This window comes from Hipposideros armiger, unplaced genomic scaffold, assembly GCF_001890085.2.
Source record: "Hipposideros armiger isolate ML-2016 unplaced genomic scaffold, ASM189008v1 scaffold_46, whole genome shotgun sequence".
Lineage (NCBI taxonomy): Eukaryota > Metazoa > Chordata > Mammalia > Chiroptera > Hipposideridae > Hipposideros > Hipposideros armiger.
In genome coordinates, this window is record NW_017731396.1 from 3,939,049 (window position 1) to 3,961,876 (window position 22,828).

The 22,828-nt window shown below is 45.0% G+C and overlaps 1 protein-coding gene across 13 annotated transcripts in view; it reads right to left on the reverse strand.

Moving 5' to 3' along the window:
* Positions 1-601: 601 nt before the first annotated feature.
* The window catches only part of KIF1B (kinesin family member 1B), a 135,574-nt gene continuing 113,347 nt past the window's right edge, over positions 602-22,828 (reverse strand). For 7 of the 13 annotated variants that reach the window (XM_019639733.1, XM_019639739.1, XM_019639735.1 and 4 more), the window contains 17 exons: positions 22,351-22,406; positions 20,168-20,276; positions 18,534-18,600; positions 17,636-17,720; positions 15,628-15,733; positions 12,786-12,812; positions 9,751-9,865; positions 8,886-9,019; positions 8,030-8,091; positions 6,392-6,537; positions 5,976-6,215; positions 4,811-4,882; positions 3,740-3,861; positions 2,224-2,373; positions 1,684-1,876; positions 1,387-1,505; positions 602-885 (listed from right to left, as the gene is read on the reverse strand). In XM_019639733.1, the coding sequence (XP_019495278.1) occupies positions 843-885; positions 1,387-1,505; positions 1,684-1,876; positions 2,224-2,373; positions 3,740-3,861; positions 4,811-4,882; positions 5,976-6,215; positions 6,392-6,537; positions 8,030-8,091; positions 8,886-9,019; positions 9,751-9,865; positions 12,786-12,812; positions 15,628-15,733; positions 17,636-17,720; positions 18,534-18,600; positions 20,168-20,276; positions 22,351-22,406 (1,846 nt within the window). In that variant the 3' untranslated portion in view covers positions 602-842. The remainder of the gene's footprint in view (positions 886-1,386; positions 1,506-1,683; positions 1,877-2,223; positions 2,374-3,739; positions 3,862-4,810; positions 4,883-5,975; positions 6,216-6,391; positions 6,538-8,029; positions 8,092-8,885; positions 9,020-9,750; positions 9,866-12,785; positions 12,813-15,627; positions 15,734-17,635; positions 17,721-18,533; positions 18,601-20,167; positions 20,277-22,350; positions 22,407-22,828) is intronic. The other 6 variants (XM_019639736.1, XM_019639738.1, XM_019639734.1 and 3 more) reach the window with 1 other exon arrangement.

The window sequence follows — 22,828 nt, forward strand, 5'->3', positions numbered from 1 at the left end:
CAACTGAGAAAGACGGTTCACAGGAACCCTGCCGTGAACAGCTACAAGCATCCCACTGACCGGCGGCCTTCACCCAAATTTCATGGTCCTTTGAAAGCCGCCAGCAATATCCTTGGCTCTTCCCTTCTTACAAGGTCAACAGCAGCCAAAGTCTCAGGCCTGCTTGAAAGTCCTGTTCTCCTCTCTTCCACTAAGTGAAAACTGCATAACGATGTTCTAAATAAGCCCTGCTTTCCAGGAATATACCTGTCCCGTTTCTAAGCTCGCCAAAACCTTTTCCCTGAATGGAAAACACGGGGATTAGTGATGGAAAAAAGGGACAGAGGGAAAAAGGAAGTTTTGTCCTCTTAGGCTCTAAAAAAGGCCAGATGCCTCCTTCCTTTGTCTCTAAGCCACCCAAGGAAAATTAAAGTGAGATCACAAACAGAGAAAAGAAAAAAAGTACTATGTTGTCTTGAAGCAAAGACAAAGATATCCAGAGACAGCAGTACAGACATCAGAGGTGGTCAGAATGGGGACCTATCATACAAAAGGAAGCCAAAATACACCAAAAATAAAGTGGAGATCAACTGGATCCCCTCTGAGTTTTTTTTGTTTTTTGTTTTTTTTTTCCCCTTTTGTTCGGCCACATGCTACTAACAAGATTCTTAGCACAGGAAAAAAGAAAAAGTACAGAGCGATGGAGATGGGGGACGGGAGCTAGAAAAGGTGCTGGACAAGGGGGGAGAGTAGTTAAGCCACAGGATTACATACAAGAGTAACCATCAAGAGTCACAAAGAGAAATGAGAGGTAACACTTTCTTTATCTCTGGAAGGCGAGTGAGGGTGCCCAGCGCAGTCACTTAGTACTTGGGCTGGCTCGGGCATCTGCGGGAGAGCTTCGACCTGGGGGAAATACGAAGAGGCGGGATTAGAAAAGATCCAGCCAGGTACCTACCTCACGGGACTTCGTCCTAAGCTGCACAGCAGGGCCCAGGTCTCTAGGCTCCCTGAACAAAAGGCGGGGCTATGGGCTTTCCCAGTGGGGGCGCTGGGACACAAGCCCTGTGTAGGATTTGAGGCTGGATCACAGGGCTGAATATTAGCAGACCATTAAGGCTCTCACAGTCTCCCCTTTACTCAGCCTCACAGACCCCAGCTGCAGACCCCTCGAGAATGAAGTCAAAGCAAAAGGTCAATGGGTGTAAATGTGACCAGTCCCCTTAGCTACTCAGGACACCAGGTGACACCTATGAGAAGCTGAGGCCTCATCACCACCCTCCAACCACACTTATGCTCCTGTCCTATTTCAAACCTGTTTGGAACAAGACTTCCTTCCCTGTTTATGTTGCTGTCCCTGGAACCCAAAGCCAAGGAAAAGAGGGGAACCCAGGGACAGCCTCTTACCGTATTGTGCCAGCAAGGAGTGGGTTAAAGGCATATAACCAGTCGTTCATGTCTTTGTCATTGAGAGCCTGCAAAAGGACCCCCCGGTGCTTTGTGCATACAGCAAAGATGTTAGGTGTCTGAAAGAGACAGGTAAATGAGTGTTAGTGTGGCTAAGAGCAATGGGGACCACCCTGCCACATTCCTGGGCACCTAGTACCTCACACCTGCAGGAGACATGCCGCATCACACAACAGAGTCCAGAACCCAAAGGGGAGGGTGCACATGGCAAAAACAAGCCAAGAGGGCAGGACTGACCTTCACCATGGCCTGCTGGTCCTCACTGTATTCCACCTGCGCTGTGGACAGGTTAATGATGCCACGCTCCACTGGGTCTTTGTCACTGTTATAGATGAAGACATACGGGCGACGGACCACAACAAAATGTTTAGCCCAGTTGCTGGAAAGCGGCTCCTTGAAATGCAGGTATCCTTTCTTAGAAACCACAGAGCTAAAAAAGGACAGTACAAGAGGGGTTAATTTCTCACACAAAGAAAGTGATCATGAGCTGAGGACCATCAAAATATGTCTCACCCAGGCCAAGTCCCTGGCAAATGATCTATATGGCCTAGAGCCTCACCTGCCAAAGTAATAGCGCAGGAGCACGCGGCACCAGCACTTGTAAGCTGAGGGGGGGGTGGTGCGGGGGGACAGAGACTGAGCTGGAGCAGAAAGCCAGCCTGCTCCTCCCCCCAGGCCCATCTGCACAGGACTGTAGCACGGGCCTCATGGCCAAGAGCTGGCAGCACCTTCTTGGTGACTTGTTTTTAAACCCACAGTATAAAATGCAGTACTTACCCTGGTCTAATTTCTTCAATATCTGGAACAAGATTGAGAAATTCATTTTTTCCCGCTCGGGCCAAATAGGGTGTTTCCACAGGTGGGACAATCTGAAACTGTTCAAATTCTGGGCAGGGACTAGAGGCCCTTGAATTGGCTTCTGGGGTCCTTTAAGAGAGAGAGGTTAGGGGTAACAAGAGCTTCCGTAAGGTCAATGCACCACATGTATGACCATCTCACCGGAAGGAACACGCCTCTCCCAGAACACCAGGCATCTTGCAAACATCAACTTAAGAGAGCTCGGCTGAGAAGACAAGCTGATGTCAGAAAGTCAAGTCCAATTCAACTGGTGTCATCCTTCAGAAGTTACAAGAGGAAATCGATCCTTGATGACCCCGAGTCACTCAGTCCCTCTCCTGTTCTGAAGTTCCCTGAATAGAAGTGTCTGGAATATGAACTCCATTTCCTTATGTTTCTATTTAGTCCGAATGTCACACCTAGGGCAGGGCTCTCCAAGTGTGGTCCTCTGACCAGCAGCATCAGCTGTACCTGGAAACTTGTTAGAAATTCAAATTCTTAGGCTCCAACCCAGACCTAAAGAATCAGAACCCTGGGTGGGTCCAGCCCTCCATGGTTTAAAGACCTCCCAGGTGACACACACAAAGTCTGAGCACCACTGCCCCCAGGGACGGGCAGAGAAAGCCAACAAATGGGAAGAGCCTGGGCACCTGCCTGACCGAGTGGACCAGGCCGGGACTGTTATGAGAGAAATCAGTCCTATGCTCTGTATCTCTGGAGAGCTGCTTAGCCTAATTAACTGTATTCCACCAATTCTAAAAAAACCAGTTTTTTGAATACCTTATTATTTCTCGAATTGGCGTGCACCTTACAATTGATGGTGTCACATTTTAGTTGGCAATGCTTTTTCTTTCTTAGCAGCACATAAAATAATGTCTTACAGTTGATGGCATCCTAGATCTGATTAAACTACCTGGTCGTGTTCTTTCCCCAGCCACATTCAATTGTGTCACTGTTGGTACATTAAGATAGACAGCTGGATGCTAACTAAGCAGGTTCTGACAGGTAAGCGTAATGAATGGAGACAGGGCAAAGGAGCCTGATGGTGTGCTGCAAAGAAGTGACTGTAATGAGGAATTCATGGAATCTAGACTGAATCTGTCTCTGTTATTCTTACCTATGTATTTTGTTGTGTCATCAAAATATTTTCCCCAAGATGGGGCTTCTACATCGGATATGACTGGGGAGACAAGCCGGGTGAGAATGGAAGGATAAAGGAGCAGAAAGGGTTTAAGAAGAGGAGCCAAAGATTTGATGCAGAAAGTTAGGAAACAGGGTGTTAGAAGACGTCAGCAGCATCTCCCCAGTCCTCGTGATGTCTAGACCAGGCTCCCGCGCGTGCCCGATCGCTGCCCGGGGCATGTGCTGCCCGCAGTCGGGAACCACTGAGCTGGAGCAAGGGTGGCATGTGCCTCGCTCTTCCATTAGCTTCTCTCAGTGAAAGCTGGGTACTTACTTCTGATCCACAGAGCTGCTCCTGGACCCTACCAGGGAGGGGCAGGTGGAGGACGGAGTGAGGGTGGCGCTGCTGAAACTGGACACGGAGGGATCCCGTCCAATTGGAGAGATGTCAGACAACTGGAGGTCAACAGAGCAGAGCAAGTGAGGTTCAGAGGGAAAAACTGCAGCAACAAGCAGCTTTGACAACCAGTGACCTCACGTTCCTAAACCTTCTGGTTCAAGTGATTCAAGAAACAGGCTTCACAAATACTTTATGGCCTGCGTGTCACATTAGGAATCAAGACATTTACAAGAGGCCAGGTTGGCTTTTTACACTGCTGCTGCCCTCCTGCATTAATTCAGTGACCCTGTCCACACGGGCCAGCACTCACAACAACAGGCACTGTTCTAAGAATGCGGCAGAGGCCCTGCCCTCCGGGAGCTTACATTCTAAGTGGTGAAGGCAGACAATAAACTAATCAACAAACACAGTAAGAAGTGTCAGGTAGCGAGCGGTAAGTGCTACAGCAAACAATGAAGCAGGGGTTAGAAAGTTTCAGGGAGCTATTGGGTTTACGTAGGTGGTTAAGGAGGCAATATTGGAACAGAAAAGTGAAACAGATAAGGGTGCCAATCATGGGAACACCCTGAAGAAGACTGTTCCAGGAACAGCAAGGGTGCCAAGACCCCAAGGCAGGAACAAGCTTCGAATGTCTTAAGGAAAAGCAAAAAAGATCAGATAACTAGAATAGAGTGAATGATACAGGGCTTCTTCAAAGTGTTCACCTCACTCTTTGCGGAAGGCAACAGAATCTTACGCCACCAATAACCTCAGGACTTCCTGTCCCCTGTCATACAATAACATATCACCCTCTACAGAATATTCTCCAAGGGATTTAGGGAAAAGCCCAAATAGGTCCCATCTGATAACCACTAAGGGACAAGGAGAAATACTTTCATCTTCAAAAGTCAGTGTTCTGACTCAGAAAAGTTAAATAAAAGAGCAGACCCATCATTTATCCTCAAACACCACACTACGCCCATCTCGAGCGCCTGAAAGCTTGGGGACAGGAAACGAGCTGCTTACCTTGCAGTCGCTGACGCTGCCATGCACCTGGCTGAATTCTCGGTTGAACGTGTGGGTGAGGAGTTGCAGGCACTAGGGAAGAGAAAGGAGAGCGTAAGTTTCACGGGTTAAATGAAGCCCTGGATGCCAGGCAGGAAGGGAAATAGCCCAGGACCCACAGTGGAGCTCAAATGCTGCCCAACAGCTCTAGAAATTAACTAAGTGGATATACAGCAAGGAAAGCCTGGTATATGCCTAATAAAGAAGATAAAGTAAGCGGATAGAAAGCCATTTGCTAATCTACAGAAGTGAATACTGTAAACACCATAGTTTAGAAGTGCTTAGGAATGCAACAGCATCCCTTTCATTCTTAATTTGCCCGGGCACTAAAAGGCATGGAGATTTCTGGATGGACATATTTTCCTAAATCACCTAGAAGACCATTCGATGACTGAAACAAAACAGACACAAAATCCCTCTCATTTCTGTATTTCATCGTCAGCCAGCTGCCCAGACACCTATGTCTGGGAGTCCTCCCCCACGACCCTCTGCCCACCCCCACCACAGCCAGGCAACAAGGAGTGCCCATTCTCCCCCAAATGTCTCCTCCATGCTTCCCCTCCCTCCTCACCCCACACCCCTGCCTTAGTTAAAAGCCTTCATCATTTCTCATCTGATTATTGCAATATAGAGTTCTTTCTGCCTCTAGTCTATCTCTTCACCACAAACCCATCCTCTAAAACATAAATACCTGTTTAAAATATGTCCATGCCACTCCCAGGACACTCTAAACTCTTCAGCACAGTCCACAGACCCTTGCCGATGGGGCGTGCCACCTCTCTAACTCCATCTCCTGCCCCTCTCCCATGATTCCTTCACACTGATCACGCAGGACACCGCTGGCTCCCCCCGTGCCGCCTTCCAAGGTCCGGCCACGCAGGCCCTCCTGGGAGGCTCCCCTCTGGCCCCGTGGCACTCTAGACATACACCTCTATGATGTGCTTGTCACCCACGTGCCTGGAAGATGATTAAGCGTAGAAATCGAGTCTTATATTTCTATATAGTTAGTGCTAGCGCAGGCCTTCACACAGAGGCCCTCAAAGAAAGAGGAAGATTAAAATTCACAAGCCGACAGGCTAATTCAGTGTCGTTGGGAAAAGGCTCGGCAAAAGGAAGGGGGTCGCACCTTGGTGGCCAGCTCCTTCTCCCGGTCCACCAGGCTTTCAATGTCTGCGGAGTCGTAGCCGCTACTCTCACTGGGTGTGATGGCACTTTCAAAGGTGGTGGTTGAGATCTGAGAGGAGATGCTGGTAGAGGTGCTGAGGGTCCCACTGCTCAGGCTGGGGGACAACGAGTCGCTCAGGGATTTGGGGATGCTGTCACCAAGTCGCTCACGCAGCAGCAGGAAGTGGCGGGTTTTCTCCACCTAGAAGATTAACACTTGTCTCAGCAAACAAAGGTCATGACGATTTTAGTAAGTATCACGCCTCCTCGAGATGGACAAGTGCAAAGCCAGGGTCCCACAGAGAAGGCAGAGAGGACGGCTGATACTTCGGGCATCTTGCCTGAGGGTTGGTCCGAGCACCGCCTGCCCCGGGGTACCTCGTGTAGGAGCTCCAGCTTCTCTAACTCCCACTGGTGCTCAAGAATGAGGCTGTCGCCGCGGGGCCGCCAGCCGGCTAAGTTCTCTTCTCCTCGCACATACGCCACTGATGTGTCCAAGATTTTCCTCCTCCTCCTCTGCATGCCTGAGAGAAAAGGAAACAATTGTTCTTTTGAGAGAAAAATCGAAGTCCAACTTCACCTCACAATGAATCAATAATTCATATACATGGTAAACTAAGCCAGTTTGGTCTCAAGATATTTGGGATTTTGATAATTAGTAACAATTCATCCCTTTTTCCCCAGACCAATTCTCTGAACTTCTTTTAAAACTGAGTTTCATATTCTTATTCTTTGATAATTATGAAGACTGCAATGCAACTTAAGAAAATGCCAGTTATTATGTCAAGTGAAAATAGAGGAGATTACCGTATTTCCCCATGTATAAGATGCACCCTTTTTCGAAAAATTTGGGGTCTAAAAACTGGGTGTGTCTTATACAGTGGTTGTAGATTATTTTTATTTGCATTTCCCACTTTTTTCGCACTTGTTTATTGTGCTCATACAACTACTGTATAAGACGCACCCAGTTTTTAGACCCCAAATTTTTCGAAAAAGGATGTATCTTATACATGGGGAAATATGGTAAATAGGCTGTATATTATGGTTCCAAATATATAAAAATATATTCGTATAAAAACATGGAAAGGGCTATACACACGCACATACATACAAACTATAGTAGTTCAGTTAGAATGGAAGATGACGGACAGCTTCAGCTCCCATCATTTCCCATTAAGTTTTTAAAACGTTATACTTTTTCTACATAAAAAAGACACGAATTTATGTTAACTTTTAAAAATCCTCAAGGAACTATCTGGACACTATACTTAGCTGCTACTGATACTTAAATTCATACTCAGTCTTCTTTTTAAAACCTGAATCTCACCTGTGAGCCCTGAACTCTCTCCATATATGCTCTCTAAAATGATTCAAACCCACATTAATCAAATATTTTTTAAAACCCTGACTTTTTATATGTGGAATCTATAGAACAGAATAAACGCGCAAAAAAACCCACAACAACAACAATAACAAAAAGAACCCTCTGGCTTTTGTCCATGTTCAAGTTTACACACATACAAATGCAAAGTGCTGCTAAAGGCCACCGAGCTGGAGGAACAACAGAAGCCCAAAGAGATATCAAAAAGGACACAGAACAAGTTCAATTTCATAATTTGTCTTTCCAGAGCACAGGAATTCCAAATTCTCGTTTGACAGCACCTGTAAAGTTATACTGCTGCCAGGTTATCTTTGGGGCTAAGGTGGAGAAAGGAATGGTTATGAAGTTCTCCAAGCCAAATTCATTCTAACACACTTGAATTTTTTATAATATTCCACAGCCCACTAACATTTTGTTTGATGTAGTTTTCATAACTGTATTGCACGTCATAAACCAAACAGTGTTACAACTCAGAAAAAGGTAACTCCCACCACCAAAAACCTGGCTTGTATAATATGCCTGGTTTCTAAAAAATTTATCTATCCTACACAGGTAGGATAGATTTTTGACATAATAATACGCCAAACACATGCAACAAAAGATAACTCTCACCTCCTCGATTCATAAGAGCTTACCTGGACTGCCTGTGTCTGCCATTTTGCATAAACTGAGTTCATAAATTCCAGTGACTCGATTGCTATTTGGGTAAAAACAAACAATTGCTTAATTACTAACAGCACAAAAACAGGAAAATCTCAATTCTCTCTACTTAAAATACTGTCTCCTCTGCAGAGACGGCAACGCATCCTCAATTATAACTACCTTACTTTTCCTATTCTGAACTTAAGAAGTATATTTTTTCCTACAAGGAGTCTGTTTTCATTTCAATCTTCTGAACATTCTTATTTCAACAGGATGAATACAATTGAGAGAAAAACTAGACAGTTTACAATACAAATACAAAAATCAAAATTTTGCATTTTTTTAACTGCAAGAGAGATGAGATGGGGGGAAGTCTGACTAGAATGAAATGATAAACATCAAAATTTGGGGAGCGTGATTAGGAAGGGGCACTGAACCTTCTAGTACATTAGTAATACGCATTTTTTATGCTGGGTGGTGATGCACACGTATTCACTGTATTATTCTGGATATATTTTTGTGTATCTTAAATATGAATAAATCTTTAAAAGAAGAAAATCCCAACAGTAATCTGTTAAAAATAAGAATGATGTTTTAAAAAAACTTAGTCCCTGCAAAACGGCATGGCAGTGTTCACAACGTAATATCCCTTCCTTCCTTCCTTAACTCATCTATCCATCAATATTTTACTCAGTGCCAACACTCAGGTCACTGCGTTCTAGGTGTCAGTTCCATCGTGGTTTATAGGTTGTAAGCCAACCCTGAAACAGCCAGCTGGGGACACCTAGCGCCCTGCTGATTCTGTACTGGGCAAAACGACCGGAAGCTAAACTTGTCTCCAAAACTTACGAGTCTGGTGACTTTGAGTAGCCACTACCAAAGAGGCTGCGCAGAGAGCGTGGCGGCGAGATCCTGGCGTCCCGGGAATAGAACACCATGCACACGTCCTTGGTGATGACAGCTGGCTGGATGCAATGATCCAGCTGAAAGCAGACAGGAGTGGGCTCCGTTAGATGCAGACAGAGCATCTGTGACAAGAGTCTGCACGACGACATTGGGAAAGCTGGTCCTAGCAGCGGGGGCTGGAGGATTTCAGCTCTATCAATTATTTCAACAGCAACTCAGCAGGTAATATGGGCAAGATTAGGTGGTGTTCCTTTGCAGACGCATTTATTTTTCAGAACATTTCTTCAAAGTTTTTTTCTGTAATAATGGCTAATATGTATTTTTATTATGTGGTAAGCACTGTGCTAAATCCTTTTATATGACATTTCAACAACTTTCTGAGGTAAGTGCTATTACTACCCCTGCTTGAGGCAGAGATGCAGTCACGTGACAAGGACATGCAGGCAGTAAGTGGCAGCACAGGGACTCGAGCTCAGACAGGCCGGTTCCAGGGTCTGTGCTGTTGACCGCTACTCGGCTCTGTTCACCACCACGAAAACAAGTAAAGTTTCCTTAAAATCAGACATTCTCTGAAGAATGGTGATTAGACTACTAAAGCTGTAACAAAAGTCATGTGACTTTTTGGTTAAATAGAGACTAGGAACAGAATGTAATATAATTAGTTCAGCCAAGTATAATAAAATAAATAAGGATGTGGAAGGAGAAAGGCGGACAAAATCAGTTGAATCTTTCTTCCCTGTTTCCTGCTGTAACCTGCCTATTGTTCAGGGCTGACTGTTCGTAGAAATTCATTTCTGGCTCTCCTCACCTCTAGGTAGGCCGACAAGGTCATGTAAATCTTTTCCCCATATGGTGTCACGCGGTTCAAGAGGAGGGAGTTATGGAGGGAGCTGTCCCACACGGCCTCGAAACGGTAGAAAGTCCTACGGTCAGAAAGACAAGAGAGAGTCATCCAAAAGAAGCTATAGTCACCTTAGTCCCGGGACTGCGCACTGTCAGTAATGCTACAGAATCCTGTGCCAACACTTCCAATGTACTGCAGTCTAACAACAGAGCAGAACCTTTATCTCTCAGAAGGACAAGGTGGCCCCCTTCCTCGTGCCCCCACCCTCCCATCACCAAGGAGCACTTAGCTGTGCTATTTTTTGGGGTGTGGGGCGGATAAGCCTGCTTCTCTTCTGCCTATAAACATAAAAATAGTGAGACAACCAAAGGGATTAAGATGAAAGGGTAACTGAGAATGGGCAGAAGCTGAAAGAAGAAAGAAAGACCAAGGATGCTCCTCTGTCAGTCAATGAGAGCAGGAAGCAAACGCTCAGGAGTTTGTAAGCTGCAGTCTTCCTATCACAACCCAGTTCTGCTGAGCCTCAGAAATGGCACAGACATGTCTGGGAGGATTAGAGAAAAGAGTATGGAGAGGCTGTTTTAAATAAAAAGCCAAGAGGTTATTCTTAGCTGATATTTCAGTAAAAGAGAATGATTTTTAACACCAGAGCTAGCCAACTACTACTTGTCAGTTTTCCAAAAAAAATTCACTTGAAAATTGATCTTACATTTAAACAACCAGAAGCTTTATTTAATAAACACCGAAAAACTGGTTTTTTAAGTTGTTCTAGTATCTTTCTTTTTCCTGCCAGTAAAGCACCATAGACCGTAACTGACACAAAACCCTCCAGTTCTGCACGTCTTGTCTGAAACACGGTGTAACAGCAGTGACAGATCACTCCCAACTCTACCCCACATCTCCCTTCTCAGGTCCCCGTAACAGGTGTCGGGAAAGACACCTCGTCTACCCCAGCAGAGTGATTTCCCATGGCCGTTACGTAACTCTCCCATCGCTGCCAGCTCTCCGCACATGTAACATACCTCACCGGATTCAACCTCAAAGTTGACCACCGTGTTCCCTGCTCGACACACTCCTCCTTACTCCTTCCCAAGTGGTAACCTTGCTGTTGCTGTCTTTTCTGGATTTCCCATGACAATAGAGGCATATCTTATCTCTAAACACGCGGCCATGCTTCTTTCGCCAGAAACAATCCCAGGGAAAACAAAACACTCCTAAAAGAACTCCCTAACCGCGCCTCATCCTCCAAGTGCCAGTGTGAGACGCCTGCTCATTTCACGTTGTAGCTGCTTCCAGACCTAAGTCGTCGTGAAGAACCTGACACTCTCAAGTGTCAGGCAGCGTGGTATGGATCAAGAAAATTCTTTACCAAGACACCGAAGGAACATAGAGGCAACTAGGCTAGCTAAGAAGGCTAAGATGGAGAAAACAACCAAGAGACCCAAACAGCAGCCATGACGAAGGACAACGGAAGCCCTTCTGCGGCTCCTGAGCCCAGCAGAGAACGCTTTATGCAGCCAAAGCCCTGTTTCGATCAAATCTTCCCTTTAATTTGGTCTAAGACAAATTCTAGCATTGGGTGGTGACATCCACTACTTCAGTAGAAGCCACCCTCGGGCTCTGTCACCCTAAGATGGCTCTTTTTATTGTGTCCCTGTGTTTGTCGAGGGACCTGGAATGGGACCTACCTGTCGCATCACAAGATCTGGATACACCTGTGCTGAAGTGAAACGAACCCCTCTTCTAAGGCGGGGGGGATTTATTAATTAGGAGATACTTGACGGAAATCCCTGTCACTGCTCCTATAATCCGACACCTAACTGAGCGCGTCCCAGGGCCACTAGTTGGGTTTCACGGCTCTGCCGACCGAGGCACATGTTCTGAATTCGGGTGAGAGAGGCTATTCCCATTTCTGTCCTCAGGTTCGGTTTTCACTTAACCTGAAGAGAAAATTTCACAGGTAGAAACTTAGCTAACATAAAAGAATTTTTGACTCCACTGAAATCTGCCTGTATTGGGGGGACAAGTTTCCTCTTTTTGTTTTGTGTGACGCTTGGGAGTTCCTGAAGCACATTCTGTTGGAATACCCACCAAAGGTGGCCATTCTTGAGACGTGGATATAAGAAATACAACCAAGACTGGTGAGAAATGTCAACGGAATCAAGCAAGCAAGAGAATTTAGGGTTAGAAACGGGGCTGAATCCTGAGGCTCGTTATCCTGTGTGGCCCCTACAGTGGTGGGGAAATGATCTCAAATGGATTTCTCAAAATGTTCTGGCCAACGGCAGCGTGTGCGCGCGCATCTAAAAACAAACGAAAACATTTTAGGCTGTATTGTCATATATCACTCTCTTCCTCCCCTAAACCAGATGAAGAGACAAGATGGGAACAGTTTCTTTTACCACTGAACAGTTGTTTTCTATTCCAAAGAAGAAAACAAATAGATAAGGCAAGCAGTCCTGACAAGAGAAAACGTTTAAAAATAAACCAAACGTTTCTCACAGACTCAGCTACCCAAATAACTAAATTGGTCTCTACTAGTGGGCAGGAAACAACAAAGGAAAAAGTGTCCAGTTATGTGAAGCTACATAAAGAGCAACAAACCTTTTTAGCTTTTGACAGAGAGAAGACAGGCAAAGAGAAGAACAGGAAACAAAGCCTGAGATTCTATATGAAATGAGGAGCGTAACATTCCATTTTGTAATATAGAAGGGGAACCCCCTCAAGGGGCGTAAGGATAAAATGGACAAGTTTAGTAAATGGAATGGGAAAACGACGAAGAACTCTACAAATGATTTAAGAAGCTATAAGTGAAATTGTACACACATCAGGAAAACCCAGGACACATCAGGTGCAGAATGAGGTCTGGCTCTACCCCGGGTTTGCTCAGGCTTGCGTGGGGGAAACACTAAATTAAAACAGCAGTCAAAGCAACATAAGACATAAAGCATTCTGATGGACTAGAAGCTCTATGTGCAAAAAAAGCGAACAGAAAATACCTAGCAATATCCTTATCAAGAAAGAGCCTGCAAAAACATAGAAAAAGCTTTTGTTAGTACAGCAAGGAAAAAAAAAAAAGTAAAAAGGGAGAAAAGCAGAAGAGAAAAAATATAAAGACAAATTTGCTGTTAAGCAAAGTGAATCATTCACATGGGCAGACAATAAACAGAGAAATCCATGGGACACAACTAGATAGAGGGCTTACAATGACACGGGTCCCTCTCCCTGAGACATTCAACTAAAGAACACACTGGGCCTAGAAGGGAATGTGGACACCGCCTCTATTCACATCCCGTTTGGCGGTGAATGAGTGCTGGAAACGGTAGGAATGAGTGTGGGATTGAGAACAGGTCAGCTGGGTAACGTGAATGTAGGTCTAGAAAGGAAAGGAGTAACGGCCCTGTCAGTCACACTCCACCACTGATACATCAGAAAAGCCCTCTACTATACAGACGGAATGCACCCACATTGGGGTTCTCTAAGTTCAACTGTAAACATTAAACTCTAGGCAAACAAAATAAAGGTCTCTTAACCAAACTCCTTTGAGCAGCTTAGCACATTAACTGAGGCTCTCCATATCCCTAAAGTAGAAAGACTGACGTCCACTGCCCATTGAACATTCTAGACTAGGCTCTTTGCTCCAAAAAGGTGAGCTGCAGGTATATTGTCAGTAGTATTTGGTCTCAAACCCATTTATGCAGCTGTATTTATTATTATTATTCTCTAATTCAGTGGTTCTCAACCTTTCACAGGGGTCGCCTAAGACCATCGGAAAACACATATTTTCGATGGTCTTAGGAACCGAGACACCACTCCTCTATCCGTCTCCAGGCCCACATGCAGATACGCCCACATATGAGTACCAGGCGACCCCTATGAAAAAGTCGTTCGACCCCCAAAGGGGTCGCGACCCACAGGTTGAGAACCGCTGCTCTAATTAAATGTTTGGCAAATCAATGAGATATGAGGGCAAAAAGAATTTTTGTTTAGTGTGAAACAAAACTAAGTGTGAAAATTTAGTTGAATGTTTTTAAAACATTTGATAACGGTAAATGGTTTAAAAAATAGTTGTTAGATTAAGTTTGAGTGAGACTGACGTAGAAGGGAGAAATAAAATTTTAAATGACAAAAAGTTTAAAAGATTTTGCACTTAGATTTTCTTCATAGCTTTCTAGTTCTAGCTCCATTCACCAAAGTAAAAATCATAGAAGTTGAATTATGGATGTGGTTTTGCAAGAAAGACAACCAGCCATTCAATAAATAAGCTTCCAATTAAAGAAAAGGTCTTGGTCCTACAGCAAGGGCTTGACAAATTAATTTACATTTATATAGTTTAAATCAAATAGAAAATGTTTGAAGCGTGTATCTTTTTATTATTCTTGACTTCAGTCAGGTTTTTTTATTAATTAACTCTAAGTTTTATTATGAAAAATAACCTGCTTCTAACAAAGTCAAGTTCATCTCCTTCAGCATCTGAGCTGCGGCTGGGCATGAACCAGGGACTTCTGAAAGATACTCTAATGTAAGTGAGCTTAGCACAACCAGCTTTTCAGGCAAACACCACCTTTCCCTGTGTATTTTGCTAAGTACCTTAGGGAAATTCAAGAGGTATTTCTCATAGTTGAAAGAAAATGTGAATGCCAGCTGAACAGTCGATATACGTATCCGTCAGGAGAGAGACTGCTATGTGGGGTTACTGCTGACTTTAGAGAAATGGTATTTATTATTCAAGATTTTGCTCAGGAATAGGCCAGGGAGGGTCCGGGTAGCTTTCTTCATCTCTGCCGCTCCCCCTCCCCATACACACACCCCCTCTCTACTCTTTCCCTCTCTCTCCACAACCCCTGCCAGTTCCTCTTACAAGCGAAAAGCAGACCTTTGGTTTTTTTTTTCTCTTGACTACCCCAAACTATAACACAAGGAAACGATGGGAAAAAAATCAATCCTGGTCCAAACTTTTGTTTCTGCCTATTGTCTTTTCCTCTCCCTCTTCCCAACACAGATGTGAGCTAGGTTTTCAGGAGCAGACAGAAGCACAGAGAAGTCCTATAATGCGAAGGCAGTGTCCCAAGCCCACACTGGAACACACATGCATCCAGCCCTTGCTGTGTAAGAAACGGAATCTCTGCGCACGATGGTGTAACTCCTTTCCTGGAAGGTAAGCGGGCCCAGCACGCTGCTTTCCAGTCTGACAACAGAATGCTTATGTACTTTAGGCATTGTCTGTCACCACTTGGTTATAAAGTGGAATTTAAGGGGAATTAATTTAAAATTCAAAAAAGATAGAATTCATTATTTATAGCAGCCAAGCTTGGTCAGAAGAGTTCATATTAATTTATAGCCTTTACGCATAAATGAAAATGAAAAACACATACTGAGACTCCTCGAGCTTATACCAGCAGCAGCAACAACCAAACAGGAAGGGTCACTACACCTGGGGGGCCGTGTTCCCAAGGACGCTCAGAACTGAGGCCTTTCTCCACAGCAACCACTTCACAGGAAACCATTTTCAGTCTTAGCAATAATTAATTTGTACTTGTAAAGCCTTCGAGAGCACACTGAGTTTTCCTTTTCTGCTTTGTTTCTTTCCCTGCATTACATCTACCCAACTCCACATGGGCTAGAACGTCATTCTATGAGAGAGACTGACCACATACATGTGTCTCCTATTAGTTATTTACTTATTTGGGAGCAGGGTGGGCAGGGGAGGAAGGCGGTTTCTGAGGTGCAGAGGGAGTCAAGTCTCTTCACCTGAGTGGGAGTCCCTAATGAATAAGGAAATCTAATGGGGCGCGCACTGCCCCCCAGGGCTGACTCAGCACACTCCCTAGGGTGCCCCACCTGCTGGAGTTGTGGGATGACTTCAGGTACTTGGCAGAGATGATATTTAGGGAGAGGATGGCGTCAACTGCAGCTTCATCCACCTCGGCCTTATTCCTAATCCGGCCTAAAAGAAATAAACCAACCAGAACACAGGCATAAACACAAAACAGAAATTCATTAAGCCAAATGAGACTTAAATCTTCGCGTCACTGCAGGTGCTGGAAGGGTCATTTGGTTAGCTGTACAATGGTCTTCATTCTTCTCCATATTCTGCCCCCCTTACTTCCCACGTTGAGCCAACTGTGAAACTATTGATTCGTTGTTCAAAGAGTTTCTCATATTCAACTTTTATTTCCAACATCACTGCCCTGCTCACAAAGGTCTCGCCCCTCTGACCCAGAACACTGCAGCAGCCATTTCACTGCTCTCACAGCCGCATTCCCCCTCTCCATCCATCCTACATTCATCTGATGCGCGTATCCATTTCTCACACCACTGCTTTCATTGTGTTACTTTCTTGTTCAAAATCCTACATCTTTGTTTTCACATTATCCTTAGGGGGTATAGCACAGCACAGGTTAAGAACGCAGTCTCCGGAGCTGACTGCCTGGCTTCAAATCTCAGCTCCAACACGGATTAGCCATGAGGCCTAGGCATACCGCTGCACCTCTCTGAGCCTCAGTTTCCTCATCTGTGAAGTGGGAATTACAATTCTCCCCTTACACAACTGTTATGAGGATTACGTAAACCAATATTTCTGGAACATTCAGAAAAGTACCTGTCACATAATAAGCACGTTATACGTGTTTGTTTAAAAAAACAACGAATATAAATCATAAGGATGTTCAGGGAAGCCTTAGTAACTGCTGCCTCTGCACCCTACCCTACCCTTTCTGGTCAGAAAGCATTTCTTCTATTTTGTGTAATAGTGTTCCATATAAAAACTAATTTTGAAAAAGCTTGAAAACCACTGTCCCAGACAGGACAGAGTACAATATTCCTCCCAGAGGTTCTTCATCTGGTCCAGACACCCATGGGGTCTGAGGATATAATTCAGGATGTCCGTGACCTTGAACAGGAAAAAAAAATTACAACTTCATTTTCATGAACCTGTAACTGCAATTTGGTATTTCTGTCAATTCTGAAGGGATGGGACCAACCACAGGAGTCAGCAGCACTTAAGAGTCTGTCCCAGTGGAAACCACGTGTTTTCATACCATGCTAATGTAAAATTCAGCACTACTTTGAAATGACAGAAGTTTAACCTGCTGCTTATTTAATGCATCAATAAAGAACTTAGATGCCAAATTTGTTTAGTATTTTAACAACTGTATTCCATTATAAGTTCCCTTTGTAATCCTAAGTACTTTATTTTCTACATTTAAAAACATAATTCTGAGGTTTCACTGCTGCCAAAGGGTTTAGGGTGATAAAAGGCTCAGCCCCGGCCACACCATTCTAAGGCTTATACTGTTCGGCCACTTTTTTTCGTCTCACTACGCCTTAATTTCTCCACTCTGGCCATGGGTTTCTAGCCATCTGCATGTTAGACATATTCCTGACTATCTTCAAAATGTTTCCACGTGTGGAAAACTGACAAGACAAAACACACACACAGAACCCCTCTCATTTCTCTGGAATCTACTTAGATCCTCTCCCACAAGGCTAGTCCCGTCCTCTTGCATCCTTCTTGCTGTGAACCCTCTTATCACAGGTCTTTTTCACTTGTTCTCATTTGGGTACTTATCTCGCAAACTGCTTTGCACGTATATACACTGTGAGCTCACAATGAGCAGAGGCATCTAGCACAGGACCATTCCCACGGAAACTGAGTAAAATAACAGCGGCTTGAATAATGCACGCCTCATGCTGGAGCTGAGAAAAAAGGCTGGTTTTCCCCCTACGGCCTCTGGATTCGCCGCAGTCTGTCCTCCGGGACCGTCTTCCGCACAGGCCCTGTGTGCCAAGCGGACTAACGTGATCCCGGAAAAGCCCAGCTCCACCCGCAGCCACGGGATGTACGCACCTACCACCAGCTCACGGACATCTTTCCAGTGGAGCTCGCTGCCCTTCTCATGGAGGATGGTCACTGTGATCCTCCGCTGGATGCCCTAGGAAACGGCACAGAGCAGTTTAGCTGGACAACCTACTGTTTCCTCCTGTTTGCTGTTTCTGGGCTGCATGGTGTGGGAGTGGGCAGGAAAGAGAGAGATGGAGAGAGGGGAAATGCTGTCCACAGTTCTTCTCAACAAAGGGACACGCGTCAGGGGCTGAGGAAGAGCCAGGTTCTGAGAAGGCTTTCAGAGCGGAGGCCCAGGCTGTATGTCCCAGAGTCTGAGACCCCGGCTCCTATTCCCACATGGGTCATAAGCATTTCTGAGCACGGACTGAGTCTACTTTCGATTTACCAACAGGTGACTCACATTCCTCCATTTCATGGCCAGGTTTTCAGTCCACTGACACCTCATCCTCTATCCCCCTTAAGAACATCTGGCTGTGAAAGCAGTTTCCAAACATAACGGAAATAAAAACTGTATACAATGACATGGAAACTGCATGAATTATAGTAATTGAATGAAACTCTTTTTCAAAATAGCGCTTCTAAAATATATTTATGTATAAAAGCAAGGGTATATGTAAGCCAAGGCATGAGGGAGGAACATTAAAAACAAACATACAAAAAAAGAAAAAAGGAAATAAAAGTACAGGGCACTGTCCTCCCACCTCCAAATCCCCTTGAAATGGAGAGGAAAAGCAGACTCAGTTTTGCGTCTTATTCTAAACAAGTTACAGGGCACTGTCCTCCCACCTCCAAATCCCCTTGAAATGGAGAGGAAAAGCAGAGACTCAGAGTTTTGCGTCTTATTCTAAACAGGTTTTGTGTGTGTTCTTTCCTAGGCCCTCGTTTGCCCCCTCATTAGTACCTGGTGAAGCAAAAATGTGCCCTGGCAGGGCAAGCCTGCTGTATGGTCAACCACCGCTGGGATGTACCTGTAAAAACGGAAACGCAAGAGAGAGAAGTTAGATCGCTCACACTACGGCCACTTCCTCAGCAAGGCCCTCCCGGCTGCGGTTGGCCTCAGTGGCCTTTTTTTTTCTAAACTCCGATCCATGTCTGTCTCACCATTCGGGCACTTAATCGTACAGCCACTGGCATCTAGCAAACCTTTTCACATATGCGTCTCATCACCCTAACCAGACTGAAGTGCTCAAAGGACAGTAACACACCTTTTGGCTCCATCCCAGCCCCTTGCATAACAGATATTCCATAAATAATGTATAACTGCAGTGGCAAGTGGGAGGAGGTAAGAGAGCATTTCAGGTTCTAGGTCATTTCATAAGAATCAGAAAGAAATGACCTCAGTAGAAACTATTACTGTAACTACCTCTCCCTCATAATGCAAGTTATAATCACATTACAGATGTGTCTATGGAAAAGTCAAATTCCTTAAAGCAATGTCTCTACTGACAGAGATATCAGGATCGACAGAGCCACACCTCACACGTAGTAGGACCTCAATGTTTCATGGAGATGATCGTGACCGTGGCACTCAGCATTACACAGAAGCCCATCAGGGTACCACGTATCCCCTACCCTCTACATGAACTGATACAGCCCCTTGCCTGTTTCAGGAGGTGGGTCTCTTTTATTTGCGTTTTTCCAAAAGTATGTTAGAGACAACTACAAACAATAACTGCATTTGCCACTCACTCTAACAGCTCAAACAGAGAAAGTAAGCTGATGTTGATCATTTTGATCTAAGACAATGGTCCTCAACTGGGGGTGATTTTGTTCCCTAGGGGACATGTGGCAATATCTGAATAGATTTCTGGTTGTCACAAGTAGAGAGGATGTGCTACTGACAGTTAGTGGGTAGAGGCCAGGGTTGCCGCTAACCATCCTACAATGCACAGGATGGCCCCTGACAACAGAATTATCTGGCCCCAAATAGCGCCAAGGCTGAGAAATCCTGGTCTAGGAAAACACTCTGTCTGCTAAGCCCCCCACTGAGATTATTAACATAAGTCTTGACCGTATAATGTGCAATATGCTTCAGGTGCCCTTTGGTTTGCCGCTGACAAGCCCACTATGTAGGCTGCTTTCCCTTGTAACAAAGCACCAGTCCCTACAAGCTTGCTGCTGCTAACGAGAAGGTACTGTATTTCCCCATGTATAAGATGCACCCTTTTTCAACAAACATAGGGTCTAAAAACTGGGTGCGTCTTATACAGTGGTTGTAGATTTTTTTAACTTGCATTTCCCGCTTTTTTCGCGCTCATACAGCCACTGTATAAGATGCACCCAGTTTTTAGACCCCAAATTTTTCAAAAAAGGGTGTGTCTTATACTTGGGGAAATACAGTAATTACTGTGCTAGTCAGGTGTCTGACAAACATCTGATTCAAAAAACAATACCGACACCACCAAACCTCAATTCAGAGCTGGAATTTGACAGTGACGAAGGTGCATGAAGCTGAACACAAGAAGAGAGACTCAAAATCACATTTTCTCGTTTTGAACACCGTTCCTTATGTAACGTTTAGAAAGCTGGACTTACTCTCCCGTGGGCTCCAGCTCACTGATCTCAAACCAGACCAGCAGGTCGTACTTGCTCACGCTCTGGCCAAGGCTGGTATTGCTCATGGTGTTCAGCTTGGTGGCTGGAACTTTCAAAGGTTTTAGAAAATGTCAAAATCTGATCCAAGTCTACTCAGTAAAAGTATAAGCTTCTCTAATGTCAGTCTTCAGGGACACACTTAGGTTGAAAGGCAGCAAGAGTCAGTGGAGAGATTTCAATGCAAAAGACCAGAAAATACATCAGGACGTCTAAATTCAGGACACAAGGGAATGGAGAGACAGTATCTTTCTTGCTGTCAACGAACTGTACCCAGCGATAAGAAAACAGGTTTTGTGCAGAGTAAATGTACTCACAACACCATTACAAACTTCCAGGCTCTCCCATTCTGTGGCATGCTGAGCGTCATAACCACGTGGGAAAGGCCATCGATGTGGGCAGAGCCTCGTACCTGATGGGGTGGGAGAGGGAAGACCCATCCTCCAACCCAGTGGTGCCTGATCTCCCTGCACACAGGAGTCACTGGGGATCTTAGAGATGGCAATGCCCAGGTCACACCCCAGGCCAATTAAATCACAATCTCGAGGGCTGGGACTCAGTCCTCTGAGAGGTTTGAACGCCCCAGGTGATTCCAATGTGCAGACAAGTTTGGGAACCACTGGTCTAATCTCTAAATACAGGATTCTGTAAATGAACTCTTGTTACACATTTTCTTCAGATTAAAATTCCATGTTCTTAACAGTACTGATGAAATATATTAGCCAAAACCTGAGTTATTTCTAAGAATTTCAGATTCCACATGACAGGTACTTTGAAACACTACGCAGAAATTCTAAAATCTGGCAATACAGAGAGGGTTCTCTGCTCAGTACCTGGGATTCCTGGAGTGAGAGCTCAGTGACTTGGGATCTAATTGTGCCCAACCACTAAACAGCTATGTGACTTGGGCTCAGTCACCTAACCTCTGGGAGTCTGTCTCCTCGTCTATAAAATGGAGATCATTAATATTTAGCTGGCCATCTCAAATAGGTATCATGAGGACCTACTGACACATGCATGAAAAGGGACTTTATGAATCAGACAGCACTGTTCAGATGTGCAGCCTATCAGCATTATTCACCCAGCTGAATTCCACATGAGCTGGTGATGCTAGTCAAGAAGAAAAGAGGGTTACTGATTCTGGCAGTCATCTAAGGGTCAGAAAGTAAAAACCAAAAACCAAAAAAAATCTACTGGTAAAAACCTGTAAAATTAAAAATACTATGGCAAAGAATCCAAACGAACAAACATAAGGCGCCCCCGCCTAGGGTGACGTGAAAGAAGCACCAGGAGAGGGTGCTTCCAAAAATCTCTCTGAAGCACGTGAGACGTGACCTTGACAATGTGCTGAGCTCTACATTCAGCTCAAGGAATACAGAGAGGTCAGTGTTTCATACACAGGAAGCAAGGCTTTAGGACAAGCCCCCGAGGGTAGTTCTACATCTAAGGCACAGCTAATCTAGCTACTAATCGTCTCATTTAGGTACCCTCTCACCCTGGCAGGTGGGCACTGGCAGAAAAAGGGAAAGCGGCAAGGGGTCAGCACTATCCTGGAAGGTGCCAACAGCGGAGGGTGTGAGCACCCTGGCGTGCTCAGAAAATGTGTCCAATACATGCCCATTCACACAGCCAGAGGCGAGAAACTGAGTCCGCTCAGTCTTTCTCTCATGGTCTGAAGGCAGGATGGAGATGAGGGGGACACAGATGGAGAACGAGCAGAGGAGGGGGTAGGAATGTGGCAAACGGGCAAGGAGGAAAAAGGAGGAAAATAACGAAAAGTCAAAACAAGATAAATGAACATGCAGAATACGTTTAATATGCAAAGCAGTGCCCAGTCATCTGACTGTTACAGGAAGTTACATACACAGTGGACAGATTTAGGAACAGGGAGCTGAGCAAAATCTACAGTAAGAAGAGCAGAGAATTGGCAGGAAGAGGGCCCTATTGTTTCTTACTTCTTATTTTAAATCAGGAGCCAAGAATTCTAGTTCCTGCCAGATACGAGAATACATAGATACACAGAAGCGCGGCAGGACTCTGAATATAATTTTTATATGAAAAGCGACTCAGAATACGAGATGTATTCAGGCAGAGAACGCCATGTGAAGAACGCAGCGGGAGCTCACCTGGCTTGGAGAGTGGCATGGGCGGAGGGAAAAATCGCCGAGACGGCTGAGGCGGACTGCAAAGGAAGGAGGACAAAGTTCTTAAGACCAAAGAGCCCCAGCTGGTACTGATGGCATGGTTAAGCCCCCTTAGGACACAGACTGTTTGTCCTTCCAACTCTGGCATAGTATCAGATACCAGACATTATCCCACACACGGTAAAACTGAGGCTTAGGCCTTTTACTAATAAAAGCCCCCTTCTAAGTGCTAGCTAAGAAGTAAAATGAGAAAATCTTTCTGTTACATGGACACTCTGCCACCATCCCAAGTCTCCCTGGTTGCTCTCCTCACCAATGTGATGCCTCCACTTAGAGTTTATGCTTCATACAGCTCTGGGTGGTTAGGAACGATTATACACAATTTCCATGTTATATCCCTATCACCTCAACTTTCTGTCCTATTCACACTCTCTTCCTACAAAAAGATGCTCCTCAGGGT